This window comes from Phaseolus vulgaris, chromosome 5 (genome assembly GCF_051622355.1).
Source record: "Phaseolus vulgaris cultivar YP4 chromosome 5, ASM5162235v1, whole genome shotgun sequence".
NCBI classification, from domain to species: domain Eukaryota; kingdom Viridiplantae; phylum Streptophyta; class Magnoliopsida; order Fabales; family Fabaceae; genus Phaseolus; species Phaseolus vulgaris.
In genome coordinates this window covers 43,560,910-43,580,556 of record NC_143502.1, presented here as the reverse complement: position 1 = coordinate 43,580,556, position 19,647 = coordinate 43,560,910, and the positions used below count along the sequence as shown (strand labels likewise).

The following is a 19,647-nucleotide window of genomic DNA, read 5'->3' as shown; positions in this document are numbered from 1 at the left end:
AAATATAATCTTAATCGTGTTAATGTCTTAATCGATGTTTCTTAGAACTTTCTATGACTAAAAATAAATATAATCTTAATCGTGTTAATGTCTTAATCGTGTTAATGTCTTAATCGATGTCTCTGTATTTTTTTATTTTTTTTTATGTGTTTTTTTTTTAAGTAAGTTACTAAGAAAGAAACTAATATAAAACAATTAAATGGATGGTCTCTACTAAAGTATCTTCAATTTAATTTCAAGTTAAAGATTTTAAAAAATTTATTTCGTCAGATTCATTCTACTTCAATCCTATCAAAGTACATAGTGGTGGAAAAAACACACGCGGAAACAACACACAATCACGAATCAACTGCAGAAAAATAAACGACACAAAATTTAACGTGATTCGGTGAGCAACTGCAACCTACATCCACACGGGCAAGTATTAGGTTTTCATTCTATCCTATTGCACACAAATTACAAGTACAATGATATCTTTAAATAGAGATAAATAGATATTATAAAGAGACACAGGGATTAAGCCCACTCACTAAAACATGATGTTTATTTAACTCAACTCAATTGGTCCTGACTTCATACCCAACACATATATATACATATATATATATAGTCTATCTTCTTAATAATTTTTAGTTCGATCTTGACCAAAGTAATTTCAATTCAGTTTCAAAAATAATTTTAACTTAGTTTCAATGTATCTTTAATTAACTTAGTATTAATTAGTGTATTTTTTTTTTGGTTCTGGGGTATCTACAATTTGGTTATAACACGAGAACTTTCAATCCAACCTCAATTAAAGTAATTTCATTTGAAAATGTGAAAAGTATATTCAACTTGTCTTGTTTAGAGAAATTTCATCTATCAAAGATACCTGAAAGTGACTTTGTCCATTTTATGGATTCTTTATCAACTATTAAAAGTGTGATAGGGTTTAAAGCAGACACTACAATACTTTATATGTTAACAACATTGATAGTGAAAGAGTGAAAGAAGTTTATGAAATAACAGATCTTGAAGGAATGATATTTTTTTTTTGTATGCAAGTATATTAAAATCATAGTGAAATATTTCTTCATGAAGAAAAATCTGCAAAATGAAATTCTTAAGAAGTTTAACATGGAAGAGAACATACCAGTTGCAACTTCAATGAATCAAAAGAAGAGTTTTTACAAGGAAGATGAAGCTGAAAAGTTATACAAGAGTTTTATAAATGTATTTAAGTTCAACAAAACCTCTCATCTTACATGCACTAAACTTGTTATCGAGATACATGAGTTGTAATAAGTTACTTTGATGGTGATTGTGCTAGATGTGTTAATTTTGGATTTTGGACTTTTTTTTATGGCTGCAATTTCAAGATAAAGTTTGATTTTCTCAAAAAAGAAGCATGGGGAAAAAGAAGTGAAATTAATAAAGGAAGAAGAAAACATTTATAACCTAACAGACGTGTCTCCCAAAGTTAGATTTATGTTCTTGTTTTTAGGGCATAGGCTTGGAGAATGCATTTTCAAAGTCAAAGAGGAGTGTTTCATGACACTGAATTTTAATGTGTTCCTTTTTTTGGATTGGTCGGGTTTTAATGAATTGGTTGTTACAAGAGAAACTTGTTAATGTTTCTCAAGAGTTAGGCTTTTCTAACACTTTATATTAGGTGAATAAAGAAATATACATAACCTGTTAAAAATGCTAAAATCAACAACAAAATAACAAATTAAAATTCATTCTCATTAGTCATCGTTAATGAGCACAAATTTTGAAAAAAGACGTTGAAAAATACGTGTTTCTCAGTCAATATTTTTGGTTTCGGTGGAAAAGTGACTCAAGTTGCTTTTCGTCAGTGGGAGCCGACACGCGAGGCCATTTTTAAATATTTCTCTGTAAGATCAGTTTTACAATATCTATTTTCTTTCAACAAATTCTTCCATAAACATTTTAAATAAATTTCTTCATTTTGAAAATAATTTAAACTTATTGAAAGCTAACTAAGTAGAGTGTGATGTGATTGATTTGAGATGAGGTGGATTGGTTTGTGGCTGGAAACAATTCATAATTCATTCAACATGGCGATGATGATTGTTATGCAATGAAAGACATACCACCAGACATACTCTGCTGGCTATAGTAAATAAGAAACCACCTCAGTTCAACAAACTTCGAATGGAACAAAACAAAACACAAAACACAAAACACCAAACACCATAAAAAGTCTTATTCACTGGTTTTATTCTGCAGGTCTCCTTCAGAAGGCAGCAACACCAAATGCACCTACTTCGTGTATTCCTTTCTTGGCCTGAGTTTTACTTGCAGGGGTTGGAGCCTGTGGGTGGTAAGGCACATTGTATCCACATTCTCCTCCTGCCCCTGTCCCAGATCCCACTCATATTGCTGAACAAATCTCCCAATTGCTGTGCAGGCAATCAACATGGCCTGAAGAGAACCTGCACACACCCTCTTCCCAGCTCCAAAGGCCATGGTCTTGTATAAATCTGAGGGGTCATATTTCTCATCAAGAAATCTCTCAGGCTTCCACTCATGAGGATTTTCCCACTTATTCTTGTCCATGTTGCATCCATATATATTTATTGCAATCTGTTAACACCACCCTGTCAATAATGGCAATCATATAGAGAAGAACAACAAGTTGAATTCAGAAAATGAATCAATAGAATAGACCTGGCTTCCAGCAGGAATGTGATATCCTCCCAATTCTGTATTTTCATGAGCATATCTTATTGGCACGATTGGAGCTGGATTATGCTTCCTTAATGTTTCATGGAATACTGCTCCCAAGTAAGGTAGCTTAGATAAGTGCTCTTCTGTAACCTTTTCTTGTCCACAAACATTTTGGAGCTCCTTGTACAAACGGGCCTGCCATTACATAATAAACACATGCTACCATTACAGTTCTACCAATCAATACATGGTTAGCCAGCCGGAGACAGGAAAACAAATTACCTGACGAGTTTTGTCTTTAGCAAGTTCATACATAGCCCATTCTGATGTCACTAATGTAGTATCAGATGTCTCAACAATTGTCTCCCAGAGTAGCATGGAAATTTGATGTTCATTCAGTTCTTTGGCTTCGGTTACCAGGTAGTCATAAAAACAATTTTCTACCTGTCACATCCCAAACAATCAAACTATTAGGATAACTCTATCAATCATAAGCTTCCAACAGATTTCACTTTGTGCTCAAGATAAACCTACCTTTCCTGAAGCCATTCTCTTCTTCTGCTCATTCATCAAGGCCCTCATGACAACTCCTCTCCGGAAATTCAAATTCTGAATTCTCTTCTCCACGCTCCTATTAGGAATCCACTTCAAGTATGGAAAGAAATCTCTCCAATCCACCTCAATGGCTCCCTCCATCATATCAAGCACTAGAATCTTGTATATGTCATCTCTTGATAATGTGCGCTCAAGCTCCTCAACATAAATGGACTCTATATTACGTCCCAGACCCTGCCAATTTTCCATCCACAATCTTAATATTCCACTCTCAGAAAAATGGCTATTTAATCTTTGTTTAAGAAGGAGAGACTTACTTGCTTCAGTGCTAATATAAAAAGTTGAGATACGAAAACATTTCTAAAATCAACTGCCTGATCAGAGAACCTCTTCACATGTTCACTGAAACTGCTCAGAATATTTTGCAACATGTCTTCTCTGTGGAGACGGTGCCGCTTCTGAACATTGAAAAATAGACACTCAGCAACCAAACCACACAAAAAAAAAATGATTTCTATTTACTCAAATACTCATGATAAGTAAACCATGAAGTTGTCTAACCAACCAACCTGTGCATTGGCTCCCAAAACGTTTGCAAGAATATGTTTTTTGACCGTTTTGTGAAAATCATTGTAGTCGCTTGTGGCAACCATACATTTATCAGAAGTCAGAATCGTCAGGGCCTTTGATAGCTTCCTTGTTGAAATCGAATTAAACCTGGTCACCATGGCCTGAAATAACCATAACACTTTATAATCCAATTAGCCTGAAACAAGAATAATTACATGGACATGCCAACCAAAGTTACTTCAGTGGATCGATCATAAAACCAGTTATCGCCTTAACAACTGTTTGTGATTGCATCCTTCCAACCAACCCTCGATTAACAGATCGGTATAAATTCATCTAAAATAGCAACATGAAAAGAAAAAAAAAACATTTTGAAAGACACGACAGTGAAAAAAGGTAAGCTTTTTAACTTGCCCGATCATCCACTGCATAGGAAGGTGAGTAACAGAATCAGCTAAGGAGGGTGTTGTAATTTGCAGGTAAAAGGGTCCAAGAGAAGATGAATTAAAAGGGTAAAGATTTAATTGAAGAAGCATGCATGCGTGAAGTGAAAAGAGTGGAAGTGGAGACCTCCTTGGCAATAGCGGCGGAGTTGACAACAATGATAGTGGAAGAACCGGCTCTGATGGAATAGATGGGTCCATGTTCCTCAGCCATCCGTGCGAAGGTCTTGTAAGGTTTCTTCTCCTTCAACTGCAGTAGATTCCCTACGACGGGAATTCCAGGAACAGCTGCAACCACTCAACCAGTTCATATGCCATTCTTCTTCTTTTCATTTATATGAAACACAGAAGAAAATAAAACTAAGTGCATGCATGCGCGGTGATGTAAAGATGATACCTGGTACTGAAGGAAGTCTTGCATGTCTGCCAGTGAGGCGGAGTTTGAGGATGAGGAACAGAAGAGATGAAGCACCCACAGCAAGCACAGTTGCAAAGGAGTGTGACTGAAGAACTTGGAGGAGAGAGAGGGGGTCCATGGTAGAAGCAACAGCAGCACAGCACAGCACAGCACAGTGTTCTCTGCTTTCTTTGCTTTGGTGTTATGGAATCCTTATCAATCTTTATATATAGAAGAAAATCCGTCAAAATCTTGGAATTTGGAAGCTATAGTCAGAAGCACCTTTCCCCCTCAGATTCCTACCCTGTCACCGTCACCGTCACCGTCAGCTTCGCAATCAATTACTATAGGCCAAAACAAAATACAAAATTTACACAATTTATATCTCACAGATAATATTGGATAATTCATGTCAAATAATTATTAAAAAACTAAGCTTTTGTAAAAGGGGTATATCCCAAAAAGAAATACTTGTTGACACTTCTTAAATAGTTTATTATCTAACTTTTCTGAACTCAAATACAAATAAAAATAACTAGTTTCTATTCATTAATGAATGACATCATTTAATTTCAATTGAAAATAGTAATCCTTTTAACTTCCTTTTATTAAAAATTGATATTATAAAGTAAGTAATTGAAAATATTTAATTCTAAACTTAGTGACTTTGACATGACAGACAAAGATATGTGAAAGTGTAATAGAAAAAAAGAGCTTCCTTTTAACTACAAAACTCACTTGATTGGGTAAAGAGAAAGAGGGAAGAGGAAGTATGGGGACATGGATGTTGACTGGAGCATTGGGATGCAGTGCAAGGGAGGGGAAGATATAAATGTGTAGCAGAGAGAGAGAGATTGTGAGTGATGGAATTTGCATCGAGAAAAGAAGAAAAGAGGAAGCGGTGGTTTTGAGAACCCACTTGTGTTGTGTGTGCATGAGAAATTATTGATGTTTTCACTGTGCTTCTTTTGTTGGTGCAGTGGATCAGGGTATTGGATTGGATCGGATAAATGCTGCTGTCTTCATGGACTATCTATCAATAAAACTATTTTTTTATAGGCTATGCTGTGTATGGCACACACTCATATCAACACAAGGGTATTTTGCATGTGACTGCTAAAGCAATGTATTGTTTAATGAATGATTGCCATCAATGAAAAATCGACTTATTGTGAACACTTTATAATGATAAATAAATAAAATACAAAGCGTGTTTTACACAGACGATTTCCTAGACTTGAAATTGGACTTTGGTGTTATTGTCAAAGTCATATTGAACGATCAAGACTTTAATTAGATAAAACATTTGTTAATTATGTGGAATTTGTGCATATATGTAGGTACATCAATTCTTTTAAAATCTTTAGAAATTATTTTAAAACCAAACGGACAAATTCTTCACAACTTGAATTTGTTTGCATTAGCGTGTTATTGACCAACTGTGTTTAAAAAATCGCAAATGTGAAGTGATAATTATGTTACTATGTGTAATTGGTATCAATCTAAAATATAAATATAATTAATAACCTCAAGAGATGCTCGGAGATGACGATGATACTCACGTAAATAATATAACCTCATTATACCTTTCCTACTCCAAAATCTGTTTTCTTTCTACTTAGCACTAAGAACCTTTTGAGATAATAATGTATGACTAAATTCACTACTCGCCAAGAGCACAAGGAATACATGGAGGGTCTTTGTATTGGTTGCAAGGGGTTATTCGCCCCAAACAAGAATCATGAAAGGTGTGGCCACATGATAGTACAGCAACAACAGGCGAAGCAGATGGCAAGGAAATTGGTCCTTCTGGTTTGTAGGAGAGATCCCTCTTGCACAAAAAGCACTTGTAACCAACTGGTTCTGGTGTTTGATCTGATTCATAAGAAAGTTAACACACTAGCACATACTACGTACATAATGCTCAACAAAATCCATATCTACAAAGGCAACAACTTACTAATTCTATCACTGTTAAATTAATATTCATAGATAAAGATAAGCTTTAAAAATTTATCGTGAATTTCTTTATTCTTTTCCCAGTGCTAGAAGCACTTGATATCCATTCATATATTTGATAGACCGGATTTTAAAGGAAAGGCAGAGATTTTGCCCACGAAAGCCTATCTACAATTGACGTTATATTCCAAATAAAGTATAATGGACTTGAAGGAAAGAGTATCAGAAGGCAAGGAATGCGTATCAAGACTCACGAATTAAGGTTTAATTTTTGTATGAATTTCAGTGATCTCTCAGTTTGTTTTGACCAGGGATTCTCAGTTGACGAAATTGTTGGCTTCACTGCAAATATATATACGTACGTATGTATGTTGTATATGAATATATGTGTGTATGTATATGTATATATGGAAGATATTTAGGCCATACCTCTCTATGAATATACTCAATTAAAACAATCGTACCGGCAAAATGATTCTCCTGGGATTCTTTTTAAGGAAAGGAATTCCGATACGAACAATTCGTGAAAAGCATTTTTTAATTGAGCAATCTCACTGGAAAATAAAATATAATAATCATGCTCTCCTAATCAGAATAATGAACATATTTTCAATGCCTATTTAAATGCACCAGTAAGGTAGATGCAAATCAAACTCGATATATTGTGAAGAAGAAAAAAAAAACAAATAAATTAACTTCCGGAAAGAACTCACGAAGGACACAAGGAATTTGTTAAATACGCAAGAAATAATGAAGCTCCAAGAGATACCTTTAAATTTAATGTGATTGGAAGCAATTCTAGGAACAGCTGGTATACTTGAAGCTTTCAAACGCTTGGGACACAAAGCCTGAGCTAACAGTTGATGCTGATTAGATAGGTTCGTACGAGGTGATGTGTAGGATGACGGGTGGTGCGAAGATGAGATTCTCTTGTAATTAGGCGGGGGGTGCATTTTAGGAGGAATTGCCTGGGTTGTGTTTGGGGCTGGTAGAGCAGATTTAGTCCAATTTGTTGGGAAGAATGGAGGAACAACAGACTGAGTATCTCGGGGCGTGATATATTGGGCTGGGTGGGCTAAGGGAGAAATTGCTCGGGATGTAATTGGGACTGATGGAGCCAATCTGGTCCTTGTTGGAATTGATGGACGTATGAACTGAGTTGCCATTGTCTTCCTGTGTTGATTCTGGTCAGTGGATGACAGTGGTTGGGAAGCAGATCTCTTTAGAGATGACATGATGGATGACCTTGAAACTTGACCGGCCATATTTCCACTTCCAGTTTGTATTGCTATATCTGAAAAAGCTAGTTTATTGCTTCCATTGTATACAAATAAAGAAATATCAAATAGTGAGTGGATATAATGATATATGTTGTTTAAGAAGGTAATCACCAGAAGTAGATTGTGGTTGAAGACGAGAGTTTGATTGCTGAATAGAACCACCTGCCTGAGATTGACTATGATTACCTACAAAATGAATCTTAATAAATAAATAGCAATTGACAATTCACTTCACCTGCAATTTTCTAAAATCTACAGACATGCAATGTCAGTCTATATGCATCAAATGAAATGCTAACATTTGAAACAATCCTACATTATAAATGATCAGGGCACTTGTTGATACTTGTTTATGCCACATTACATGAAAACTAAAACAAATACTTGATGGAAGGAAGCACCTGAAGTAAACCAAGTAAAAAGGTTTGTAAAAATCCATAAGATATTCCTTAAACAAGCAGCCAATACAGTTAAATGAAGATCTTTCAACAAACATGAACAATGCTAAATTCATTACTGGAAAGTGCAGGTTGCAGAGTGTGTTTAAAGGATTGTTTGATTTGAGGTACTTCATAACTATCCATTTGAATCATTTCAAGCACAAAGAAATGTGTAGGCAAGAAACAGTTAGAGGTACCACCCGAGAAGTTGGAGATGCAGTCCTTTCACAAGTTAATAATCCTGTTTGTTTTACTTTTATTTATGTAAAAGAAAGTATAAAAAGATAATTCAGATATCAGCAGATACAGAAAATAATTTTAAACCCAAAAGATGAGTCTTACTGAAGCATTTAGTCACTGAAAATCAGTGGCAAACAATTTATCTAATTATCTGTGCTGAATAGCATACCAAGATAATAAAAGGAAGAATGTGGTCTACTAGAACATGAGAAATCAAGAGCCCAAAACATCTATAAAAGCAAGAGAAAGTAGCTTAAAAAATAACACTTTAAGACCGAGATAAAAAAACACCTGCTACATTCGAAATGGATTTTATGTTAACTAATAAAAAGCAAAGAAGCAAAAGACTAAATTCCATTTAGTATTAACAAAAACTGCTAAAGATGATCAAATATGTTTATGCTCATTACGAACGAGGTGAAATTTAAGGAGATTTCATTGACATATATCAGTTTATGAGCAGAAAATAAGGAATTTAGCTGTAGAACACATACTTGAAAGACCCTGTCCTCTGGTGCTTCTAGAGACCATGGCTAACGGAGGAGTAGAAAAAAACTGTGATGAGAACTTATCACTATTTTTATGTAACAGCTCAGTGGGCAACTTATCAGTTATCATTTTGCTTGAAGAGGGAACTAGCTGTCCATTCACACTGTTCTGTCCACTTTCAAAAGACATAGTTTGATTGGCAACAATTGGCAATGAATTTAGATCCATACATCTTTCAAGGCTATTTTTGAGACCTTTGTCCTTAAATTCCATGCTTATGCCTTTCACACATCCAAGACCTAAATCCCTGCTGACCTGTCCTAAATAATGGTTTTGATCATCAGCTGCTGGCCTTTGAAAAGCATATGATGGTCCCAAACATAAACCAGGTCTAGAATCAAGAAGAGCTTCGTGGTTGCCTGCAGGAGCTAAATCAGATATGATTTCTCTTTCATTCTGAAAACCAGACAAAGCAACATTCGTGTGTAAACCAGAATTTAAGGGGCCTCTGGTACCCTGTTGATTGTGATAAGTACTGATTGGAGGAAGAAATGCCCTCTCAGGATGACCAATCACGTTGAATTTTGGCATCTCAGCACCTGATGTGAACTCATTGATATTACTTCCAGAAGCAATGGTCATAAATCTTTCATCAGGTTTTCCAATAGCAAGCAATGGTTCTGCACCACCTTGATTTGGATTACACAGTGTCATTCCCAGATTCATATCTAGTGAAGGTTGATCAATATTACCTCTCATTGCTGTTCCCCTAGGGTTGAACATCTGTGGCCTGCTGGTTAAACGATAACCTGGGGTCACAAACATCCCACCACTATCAGGCTTCTCAAAGCTATTTAGATTGAAGGCAGCATTCCTCACATTAGCAGGGATTGTTAAATTGTTGTGCCTATCATATTGATATGTGCACCCTATGTATCCTTCTGGACATGAATAATAAGAATCTGGTCTGCTTGAAAGGAAACTATGTTCTTCTGCGCTGTGCGAGTAATTATGGTTCATATGGTCCCTCTGATAACTTCTGAACTGAGAGGAATCAATCATTGAACTTCCTCCAGCTGGTTCATCGCTAAGAGACTGAGATGTTTTATTCAAATTCCAGTGGGGAGAAGGAGATGGTGAACCCACAGGCAGAGGTGTAGTTGTATCACTACACTGACGATCACTGGGACCCTCATCATGGTTAGCAGAATCAGTGTTCATTAAACTGAATCCAAGTTTTTCACTGAGTTCTGCCATGGAGGCAGAAGAAAAGGGCATTTTCTTGTTCTTTCAACTGCCTAAAAGGATAATTCTGTCATGTTCAAAGTAAGAAAGATAACCCCAGTTAATTAAAACTCATAAAAGTTGAGGATAACCACAGAATAGATAGTAGTGATTCCACAAAGCATACTAAGTTATTGACAGAATGAGGAAAGAAAAGTCTGGCATTCTTTTGAGCAAGAACAAAACTATTGAAATCAGCACAGCATACACAAGGAAACTGCCCGTTCATGCTCTCCCCAATATTGAAATAAGAAAACAGCAAGAAACAAGCAGAGACGCTAAGCACTACAAAGAACTTGAAACATGCAAACTTGAGCCAGAAAATGTCAGTGCAAGACAAATTTACTGACATTCCGGCAGCAGTAGTTTCCCTTCCCCCAATTTATAAAGACCCTTTCCTCCCTAATGCAAGAGCACACATTGATTGATAATGAGCATGGTGAAAAAGGTTAATCTGAGTGAGAAAATAACTATTTAGCCAAAGGCGAGAACATAGAGCTCCAAAAATGGTAAAAAAATCCTAAATCTTGAAGAAAGATATTTAAAAAAAAAAAAAAAAAAAGAATAGGTGGAATGAAAGTGGTGAAGAGTTGAGAAGAAAAGAAATGTGAAGAATGGGAAGAGGAGAGAAGAAAAGAATGTTAGGGTTAGGGTTAGGGTTAGGAAAAACAGATGAAGATAGAGACATACCAGTGAGGTGGTGGAATTGCGGTGAAGGTGGTGAAGGTGGTGAGGTCGGAGAGAAATGGGAGAGTTTTGGCGCCCTAGTGAGGTAGACATTTTAAAGGGTTCGGTGTGGGACCTACCACTATCTGCACACGTGTTTCCTTCTCCTCTTTACTTCACTTTTCACATTCAAAACTATTACTAATATTAGCATACACCATACTTCAAAATAAATAATTATAGTAACAATTATTATAAAAACATATTATAGCAAAATGTGTGAAATAGTAATATTTAATTTTTCATCTTCTTTCTTTCTAAATTTTACTTTTACATACTAAAAAAAATAAGATATGTACAAAAGTAAATGTTTAGATGAAAAATAACATACATAAGTAATTTCATTTTATTTAAAAGAAAATTAAAACATTTGTATTTGTAATCTCACTCTATTTTAATTAATTTTGAATTTTTAAAACCATAAAATAATGTAGAATAAATTTGTTTAGATGATCATCTATTCTATTACTGTTTTTATCTGTTCAATAATGAACAAACTCTATACTTTATCAGAAAATTGTTTCATGTTAAGTTTTTTTTATCAATTAACCTTTACTTAAGCAATTTTTTTTTTCTAAAATTCTTAATAACAAGAAACTATGACATTTAGCTACTATAACTTGAATTTAAGAAATAAATTTATTTTGAATTAAAAACAATTTTATGATTTAATGATGGTGAACTCTATTGTATAATAATAATATAATATTACTATGACTTTATAATATTATAATTTTATCAACATTAAGCAAATGAAAAAAATTATATATTTTTAAAATTCAAAAGCACACACAAACTTCAAAAATAAATAAATTTAATTTTAAACGTTACAAAATCATATTTATTAACAATAATAAAATTATGTTATTGTTTTAAAAAAAATCAAAAAGATGAAATAGTCTTTTTTAAGTTTTCTCAACTTTGAATTAATTATTTTTAAGTTGATTATGTAATTTATTTGAATCAAATTCAGCCCTTTCTAGAAGTGTCTTATATTAAGATTAAGATAGAGTTATATATATATATATATATATATATATAATTTGTTGTCACAGATATAACTACTTTTTTTAATCAATGTTAAGAGTTAAATCATATAAGTTAGTGCATTAGGAATCTAAGTTACAAAACATGGAATGGTATATAAACTTAATTAATTAACACTGATGAACTTCAAAATCACTCCAAGCAATACTTGATACATACACACAAACAGAAGATAATTCACAAGAAGCTGTTATCTATTCATACAAGCTTCATAGGTTTATCCTCACCAAATTAATCACAGCAAGAACTTCAAGTCTTTATTTCTGTGTACACAGAAAAACATTAATTCACACACGTACATACACCTATATAAATAATATGCTGATGCAGAAGAATCATGCTGATGCAGAAGAAAGAGAGATGGTAGCTGCTGGTACAACAATGAAAGGTGTTGGAGGAGATCTTTGTTGAGTTCTTCCTGGACCAGGTTCAGGAGAATACCCTGGAGTTGGTGGTGGTGGTGAGTGTCTTCGTGGACGTGTTGGTGGCCTCATCTTCATCACTTCCATACTTGATCCACCTGAAGAGCCTGAAAACACCATGAAATAATAATATATATTTCATCACAAACTTTGCTGCACCTTTTATTTCTCTTCATAGTACACTATTTTGACTTTGGTTTATTACTTTTTATCTTATAGTACCAATAGTATTGAATTAGAAAGTAATTAATACCTAGAATTGTAGCTTGTGCAGAAACAGTAGAAGAAAACAGCAGCAGCAGGTGGAAAGCAAAGAGAGAAAGTAGGAGAAGATGAAGAGTCTTCATGCTATATACCTTAACTCACCAGATCTTAAATTGATGCTTCTTCTTCACCTTTAGGTCACATACCTTATATATATACACTCACCCTTCACAACATGACAATTGAGAAACATATGGAAGTAGTTTATGGGTCGAGATCACAGTAGAAAAGATGCATTCTCATTTGCTATTTTGCATATATAAGACACAACTTTGAACCAAATGTAATGATTTAAAAAATCTAACTATATCCTGCATTAGATACTGGACAAAAAAGAATACTAGATAGCCTAAACCTTAAACAGAAGCACATAAAAAAATGATAACACATTCACTCACTCCTTTAACAGTGCATGGTAATATACTATTTGCCTAAAAGTTCACACGTGATATTATTCAGGTGTGGCTTGTAATGCGTCTTATTAAAATGGTAACCTCATGTATTAGGCAACCAAAACCTTTAAAACAACTAAAAAATGGGGTTTCTTAAACAAACCCTATGTCATTCAACAACAAGAGAGTGGTTGTGATGACCAAACACCAACCTAAAAATAATAAGAACATGGACTTTTGCTTACATTATACCACTCAGGATGAGATTTTTTTTTTTTCATTAAACTTAGGCATTTTTTAAAAAAATTTATTGAAATCAACAAGTTTTTAAAAACTATAGAAATAATTTGAAGTCATGTAAGTAGGACTTCATCAAAACATAGCTTGTTCATTTATGTAACTTTTTAAAAATCTATTTATTTGAGTAAATTGAACAAAAAAAAACCAAGATTAGGTACATTTTCACAGGACTGATGTCATCTAGTAAGTTATACAAACATGGTATTAACACATTCAAAACAATATTTAAAAAAAATCATTCACCAAATATAATATATATAATTTTTGTCTTATTTTTTCTGTTTTATTTTCTTTTTTGTCTTAATTTTATTGTCTTATTTTGTCTTATTTTGTCTTATGTCATTGTGTTTGAGTTCCTTTCTTTGGTGCCTTTTGCTTCAACCATTTATGCAACCATCGCTATCACCAATATTTTCCTTTGTTGTAGATGTTTGTTGAATTGTCTTAATTCAAATTGATTTTTCTTGTGTTTTTTTTTTAAATCAAGTTATGCATTGTAGAGTTTTCTTTATATTATCTTTAATTTTGAATTATATTATATTGTGGTTTTTTTATTAATCAATTCCTTGAATGGTATTGGGTCGTATCACCCTAACTAAATGTATTATTTTTTATTTTTGGGTAGTCTGTAATTTAGGCTTTATGCTACTAACATTTTAGAAAAACTACATAAACTTAGAAATAGATTTTTAATCTCATAAACACATAAGAGTTCATTTATATTAGAAATTACATTGTTTAATTTAGCTGCTTATTATAATAATTGGATTCTTGAATGTGAGAAGTTTGTTGGTTTTATATAGAACATTTAGATTACACTAATAATTATTTGTTTGATAATAATCTATTACCGCTGCTCAAATTTTTTTTATCTAGATTGAGTAAATTTTAATTTTTCATTTTAGATTCATTAAAAAAATAAAATATTATTTTATTTGACCATAGTCCAAGATAACATTGTTTCTTTTCTTAAATAAATACGAAGAAATGTGTATTAAAATATATAAATATATTCACTCTTAAAGAATGTGGGACTAGATTTTAACTGTAGCGGAACATTATCCATAATTTTAAATGGGTAATTTGTTTGTTTAAAGTTGTGACATGAAAAAATTCCACTGAGACAGTGAACCCAAGCAATTGCTTTGACATCTTAAGATTGTCAACTTGGTTTGCATACGTTGGTATGTGACGTTTGTGACAATCGCATTGCTTTGCACAAAGAAAAAAATCTGCTATTTCTTTTAATAACTTTGTAGTGCTATACGCAGCCATTACTGGAGTGTGTGTGTGTGAGTGCGCCACTGTTGGAAGCAGAAGCAAAGATTGCAAGCTGCTTTGGAAATGTCATGCGCAAAACAACATGCTTGAGTTGAGATCATGTCCATGTTGAGAATCTACTCAACTCAGTTGAGAATCTACTCATCTCCAATCATGGATTTTTCTTCTTCAAATCATCAGAGTTTTCCACCATGCCACCATTCCCACCTCGACAAACAACATGGTTTTCTCAGAAACCTTGTTCTTCCTTTTACTTGTAACATTTGGTCACTCCTTTCCAAGCCGCCACCACCCTTCTCATTCTTTACTCACCGATAGAGCTGCGCTTCTGGAATTCAGAAAAACAATCGTATCAGACCCTCTTTCCTCACTTGCAAACTGGGATGAAGCCGTTCCTGTCTGCAACTTCACGGGTGTTCAATGTGACACGTCCCATAACCGTGTTACACGACTCATCCTATATGATAAACCTCTTCTGGGGCCTCTTTCACCTGTTCTTTCCAATCTCACTGGACTGCACAACCTTGAGATTGTTCGCACTCAATTATTTGGCACTATTTCTCCTGAATTTTCCAACCTCAGACGCATTCACTGCATCATTCTTGAGGGGAATAATTTGCATGGCTCAATACCACACTCCTTTTCCATGCTTTCCAAGCTCAACATTCTAGTGATCAAGGAAAATAACATATCAGGTTCGCTTCCTCCATCTCTCTTTTCTAACTGCACTCTGCTAAATGTTGTGGACTTCTCCAGCAACACATTGAGTGGTAAAATCCCTGAAGAGATTGGAAACTGCAAAATCCTGTGGAGTATCAGTTTATACAACAATCAATTTACTGGGCAGCTTCCTCTCTCGCTCACCAATCTATCGCTTCAACATTTAGATGTGGAGAACAATTATCTATCTGGCGAATTGCCTGCTAAGTTTGTAAGCAGTTGGCCATATCTTCTTTACCTTCATTTGTCATACAACAACATGGTAAGCCATGATAGCAACACCAATCTCGATCCATTTTTCACTGCTCTCAGAAACAACAGTAATCTAGAGGAGCTTGAATTGGCAGGAATGGACCTTGGGGGAAGGTTCACTGATACCTTCCCCAGCCAACTCACCAACCTAAGAACCCTGCTGCTGCAGGAAAACCAAATTTTTGGATCAATTCCTTGCAGCTTAGCAAACCTTTCTAGTCTTTTCATTCTGAATTTAACATCCAATCTTCTAAATGGAACTATATCCTCAGATATATTCAGATTGCCAAGGTTGGAACAACTTTTCTTATCAGACAACCATTTCAAAATTCCAATTCCAGAAGCAATAGGCAAGTGTCTCAATCTGGGTCTATTGGATCTGTCACACAACCAATTCTCAGGTAGGATTCCAGACAGTTTGGGAAATTTGGTGAGACTAAATTCTTTGTTTCTCAACAATAACCTTCTCTCAGGAACAATACCCCCCACATTGGGACGGTGCACTAATCTGTACAGGCTTGACTTGTCCCACAATAGATTAACAGGAAGCATCCCACTGAAATTGGCAGGCTTGCATGAGATCAGAATTTTCATAAATGTCTCCCATAACCACCTTGAAGGTGACCTGCCAATTGAGCTCAGCAAATTAGAAAAGGTTCAGGAGATAGATCTTTCCTCCAATTACCTCACTGGAAGCATCTTCCCTCAGATATCAGGATGCATTGCTGTTTCAATGATTAACTTTTCGAACAACTTTCTTCAAGGAGAGCTCCCTCAGTCCCTGGGCGATCTGAAGAACCTTGAATCTTTTGATGTTTCACGAAATCAGTTATCCGGATTGATACCAGCAAAACTTGGTAAAATTGAAACGCTTACTTTTCTCAACTTATCATTTAACAATCTGGAAGGAAAGATTCCATCTGGGGGTATCTTTAATTCAGTTTCAAACTTGTCATTCTTAGGGAATCCAAAACTTTGTGGGACAATTGCAGGCATATCCTTGTGCTATCAAAGGAGAAGATGGATTCATGCTCGTTTGTTATTGATTTTATTGATTTTGGTGATCTTCATATCGACCTTGTTGTCAGTAATTTGCTGTGTAATTGGTTGCAAGCGTCTTAAAGTAATCATCAGCTCTCAGAGGACAGAGGCAAGCAAAAATTCAGCTAGAACAGATTTGATCGGTAACTTCCCAAGAATCTCGTATAAGGAACTGTCAGATGCCACTGGAGGATTTGACAATGAGAGACTTGTTGGATCAGGTAGTTATGGACATGTCTATAGAGGTGTTCTCTTGGAGGGGACACCAATAGCAGTGAAGGTGCTGCATTTGCAATCTGGAAATTCTACCAAGAGCTTCAACAGAGAATGCCAAGTTTTGAAGAGAATTAGACACAGAAATCTTATGAGGATTATTACAGCATGTAGCCTACCCGATTTCAAGGCTCTTGTTCTACCTTATATGGCCAATGGCAGCTTGGAGAGCATCCTCTATCCTTCTTCTGGATCATCACACTTGAGTATTGTCCAGCGGGTCAATATTTGCAGTGATATAGCTGAAGGGATGGCCTATTTGCATCATCATTCTCCTGTCAGAGTCATACACTGTGATCTAAAACCAAGCAATTGTCTTCTCAATGATGACATGACAGCTCTCGTCTCTGATTTTGGTGTTGCAAGGCTAATCATGAGTGCTGGAGGTGGGGCTATTGATAATATGGCCAACTCTAGTGCAAATTTGTTCTTTGGATCTATTGGATACATTGCACCAGGTAATGTGTATCTTGCAAAATTGCTGCCATAAGATGAAAAGCGTAAGAAGCAACATTAAACCAAGCAATTCAATTAGTCTAAATCAGTCACAATTTAACTCTAATGAAATATGTTACATCATGTTTTGGTGAAAGTATTATCTCATACATATACCAGAAAGGTGACACTCTTGTTATGCATTTGATGTAAATATTTTCCACTAGTTCAAGTAATAAGTCTTCAGTACTCTTCCACAATTTCTCATGCAGAATATGGATTTGGATCCAGTTCATCTATCAAAGGAGATGTCTATAGCTTTGGCATTCTAGTTCTTGAGATGGTGACTAGAAGAAGACCAATAGATGACATGTTTGTTGGAGGGTTAAGTCTGCAGAAATGGGTAAAGATTCATTTTCACGGAAGGGTAGAAAAAGTGGTAGATCCTGCTTTGGTGACAGCTTCAAGAGATGAATCCCAAGAGGTTAGAAAGACATGGGAGGTTGCTATTTCAGAGTTAATCGAGTTGGGACTTCTCTGCACACAGGAGTCACCTTCGACAAGACCAACCATGCTTGATGCAGCAGATGACTTAGATCGTCTCAAGAGATACCTTAATGGGGACACTGCAGGAACTTTTGCCTCGTCTCTAGGAATTTCATCTTCCACTATAGCTGGTGGTGACTGGTGATTATACCTCTGGTCAGATACTATTTAGACCGCTTTGTCGTATCCGTACCCGTATCCGTGTCTGGACTTCATAGGCTACAATTGACATTATTAAAACTTGCCAACAAATGAAGATTATGAAAAGATTCAGGTAGATTAGCACAGATATGGAATTTTGAAATAGAAAAGGAACCACTAATCTTGAATAACTATATCTGGAATTGTAAGTGTGATCTGATATTATGAAAGTATTTGAGAAATGAAGTAAAGTTGAAGCGCATATATAATGGTTTGGTTATAGCAGCATATGATTAAGGAGAAAGAAAAAAGAATAGTGATAATGTGTAAGCAATGAGTAGTGGGTGAGATAAAATGCATGTTGCTGTATTCTCACCCTTCATCATCATTCCACTTAGGCATTGCGAAAATTCAAGTTAAAGTAATGCAAATCAAAATACAGTATTCATTAATTAAGAAGGAAATTTCGTAGTTTATTAAGATACAATCCAATGCAACAAGTTCAAGAAATAAAAAAGCAGATTAGCTCGAATCCTATAATTTTACTTTCTTCGAAAAAACCTTTTTTAATTTATACATAGGATATTTTTAGTATATTTAAATTATTATTATTTTAGGAAATATTATGAAAACAAGTAATATAGAACCTAAAATCTCAACATAAGAAAATAGAACCATATTAAACATGAAAAAGTCATCGACAACCGACAAAAAAAGTATAAAAATAATAATGTAAAACCTACCTTATTAATAAAAGAAGTAAAAATAAATAATATTTTATGTGAATGAAAATATGGATTCCAATGTGCTATAAAATATTTGTGATTAGGTTGTTAGGTATCGATAAATTGTAATAAACAAGAGCATCCTCATAGTATTTATTAGAGTTTTTTTTTATTATGATGGGTTTTTTTTTTTTTTATCAAAATGGAGTCCGTTTAAAAAAAATTACAAATTTAGGCAAGTCGTGCCAACTTGGCATGATTTCTACCCTGCCATACTGAAGTCGTGTCAACTTGGCACGACTTATGCCACGTCATAATTTATGTATTTTAAATTTTATTGTTTATATATTGGGTAGTAAGTTATGTAATGTTAAAAATTAATTTGATACATAATTTTTTAAGAGTATTAGTTTTAAGGAACAAAAGATTGGATAATCGTGTATGAATCATGGTTGAATTGAATGAATAAATACATAAAGGGTCATAGCTTGGCAGGTTTGCTTTGTCATGTTTGGTTTGTATTTTCATAACACTCTTAGAATATTCATTTTGGATACACAATTATCCAATTTTTTGTTCCTTAAAACTAACATTCTTAAAAAATTATGTATCAAATTAATTTTTAATATTACATAACTTACTACCTAATGCATAAACAATAAAATTAAAAAAAATAAAAAATTATGACGTGGAAGAAGTCGTGCCAACTTGGCACGACTTCAGTATGACATGACAGAGTCGTGTCTAATTGA

At 34.4% G+C, this 19,647-nt stretch overlaps 3 protein-coding genes and 1 long non-coding RNA gene across 6 annotated transcripts; 1 reads left to right on the top strand and 3 right to left on the bottom strand.

Annotated features, from left to right (window-relative positions):
- Positions 1-2,026: 2,026 nt before the first annotated feature.
- Positions 2,027-4,991, bottom strand: GA3 (GA requiring 3). Its single transcript, XM_090302117.1, has 8 exons — positions 4,639-4,991; positions 4,369-4,529; positions 3,798-3,959; positions 3,546-3,686; positions 3,208-3,462; positions 2,956-3,117; positions 2,674-2,868; positions 2,027-2,589 (listed from the first exon to the last, which is right to left on the bottom strand). The coding sequence occupies exons 1-8, from the start codon at positions 4,775-4,777 to the stop codon at positions 2,266-2,268; spliced, it is 1,539 nt and encodes a 512-aa protein (XP_090158243.1). The 5' UTR covers positions 4,778-4,991; the 3' UTR covers positions 2,027-2,265.
- Positions 4,992-6,184: 1,193 nt separating this feature from the next.
- LOC137836092 (uncharacterized) lies at positions 6,185-11,140 on the bottom strand. 2 transcript variants are annotated; one of them, XM_068644925.2, is made up of 5 exons: positions 11,021-11,140; positions 9,052-10,358; positions 7,989-8,063; positions 7,367-7,891; positions 6,185-6,513 (listed from the first exon to the last, which is right to left on the bottom strand). In XM_068644925.2, exons 2-5 carry the CDS (start codon positions 10,322-10,324, stop codon positions 6,302-6,304), a joined length of 2,085 nt encoding a protein of 694 aa, XP_068501026.2. In that variant the 5' UTR covers positions 10,325-10,358; positions 11,021-11,140; the 3' UTR covers positions 6,185-6,301. The 2 variants fall into 2 exon arrangements, with proteins under 2 accessions (XP_068501026.2, XP_090158242.1); XM_090302116.1 differs by having other exon boundaries at positions 9,052-10,344; positions 11,021-11,076.
- A 1,053-nt stretch (positions 11,141-12,193) lies between these two features.
- Positions 12,194-12,918, bottom strand: LOC137834555 (uncharacterized). The gene is made up of 2 exons (XR_011084920.1): positions 12,779-12,918; positions 12,194-12,632 (listed from the first exon to the last, which is right to left on the bottom strand). It is a non-coding gene; the product is annotated as an uncharacterized LOC137834555 (long non-coding RNA).
- Positions 12,919-14,773: 1,855 nt separating this feature from the next.
- Positions 14,774-18,433, top strand: LOC137836091 (putative leucine-rich repeat receptor-like serine/threonine-protein kinase At2g24130). 2 transcript variants are annotated; one of them, XM_068644924.2, is made up of 3 exons: positions 14,774-16,591; positions 16,697-17,506; positions 17,756-18,433. In XM_068644924.2, the coding sequence occupies exons 1-3, from the start codon at positions 14,983-14,985 to the stop codon at positions 18,172-18,174; spliced, it is 2,838 nt and encodes a 945-aa protein (XP_068501025.2). In that variant the 5' UTR covers positions 14,774-14,982; the 3' UTR covers positions 18,175-18,433. The 2 variants fall into 2 exon arrangements, with proteins under 2 accessions (XP_068501025.2, XP_068501024.2); XM_068644923.2 differs by having other exon boundaries at positions 14,906-17,506; positions 17,756-18,312.
- The last annotated feature ends 1,214 nt before the right edge of the window (positions 18,434-19,647 follow it).

What these genes read in the sequence shown, in the direction of transcription:
- GA3 (XM_090302117.1), bottom strand. Translation starts at nt 4,777, where the DNA reads ATGGACCCCCTCTCTCTCCTCCAAGTTCTTCAGTCACACTCCTTTGCA. An exon ending in TTTTGGGAGCCAATGCACAG is followed by an intron (nt 3,687 to 3,797) that starts GTTGGTTGGTTA and finishes TTCAATGTTCAG; the next exon opens with AAGCGGCACCGTCTCCACAG. An exon ending in ACATTCCTGCTGGAAGCCAG is followed by an intron (nt 2,590 to 2,673) that starts GTCTATTCTATT and finishes TGGTGTTAACAG; the next exon opens with ATTGCAATAAATATATATGG.
- LOC137836091 (XM_068644923.2), top strand. Translation starts at nt 14,983, where the DNA reads ATGGTTTTCTCAGAAACCTTGTTCTTCCTTTTACTTGTAACATTTGGT. An exon ending in TATTGGATACATTGCACCAG is followed by an intron (nt 17,507 to 17,755) that starts GTAATGTGTATC and finishes TTTCTCATGCAG; the next exon opens with AATATGGATTTGGATCCAGT.
- LOC137836092 (XM_068644925.2), bottom strand. Translation starts at nt 10,324, where the DNA reads ATGCCCTTTTCTTCTGCCTCCATGGCAGAACTCAGTGAAAAACTTGGA. An exon ending in TCAACCACAATCTACTTCTG is followed by an intron (nt 7,892 to 7,988) that starts GTGATTACCTTC and finishes TAGCTTTTTCAG; the next exon opens with ATATAGCAATACAAACTGGA. An exon ending in CAATCACATTAAATTTAAAG is followed by an intron (nt 6,514 to 7,366) that starts GTATCTCTTGGA and finishes CTTATGAATCAG; the next exon opens with ATCAAACACCAGAACCAGTT.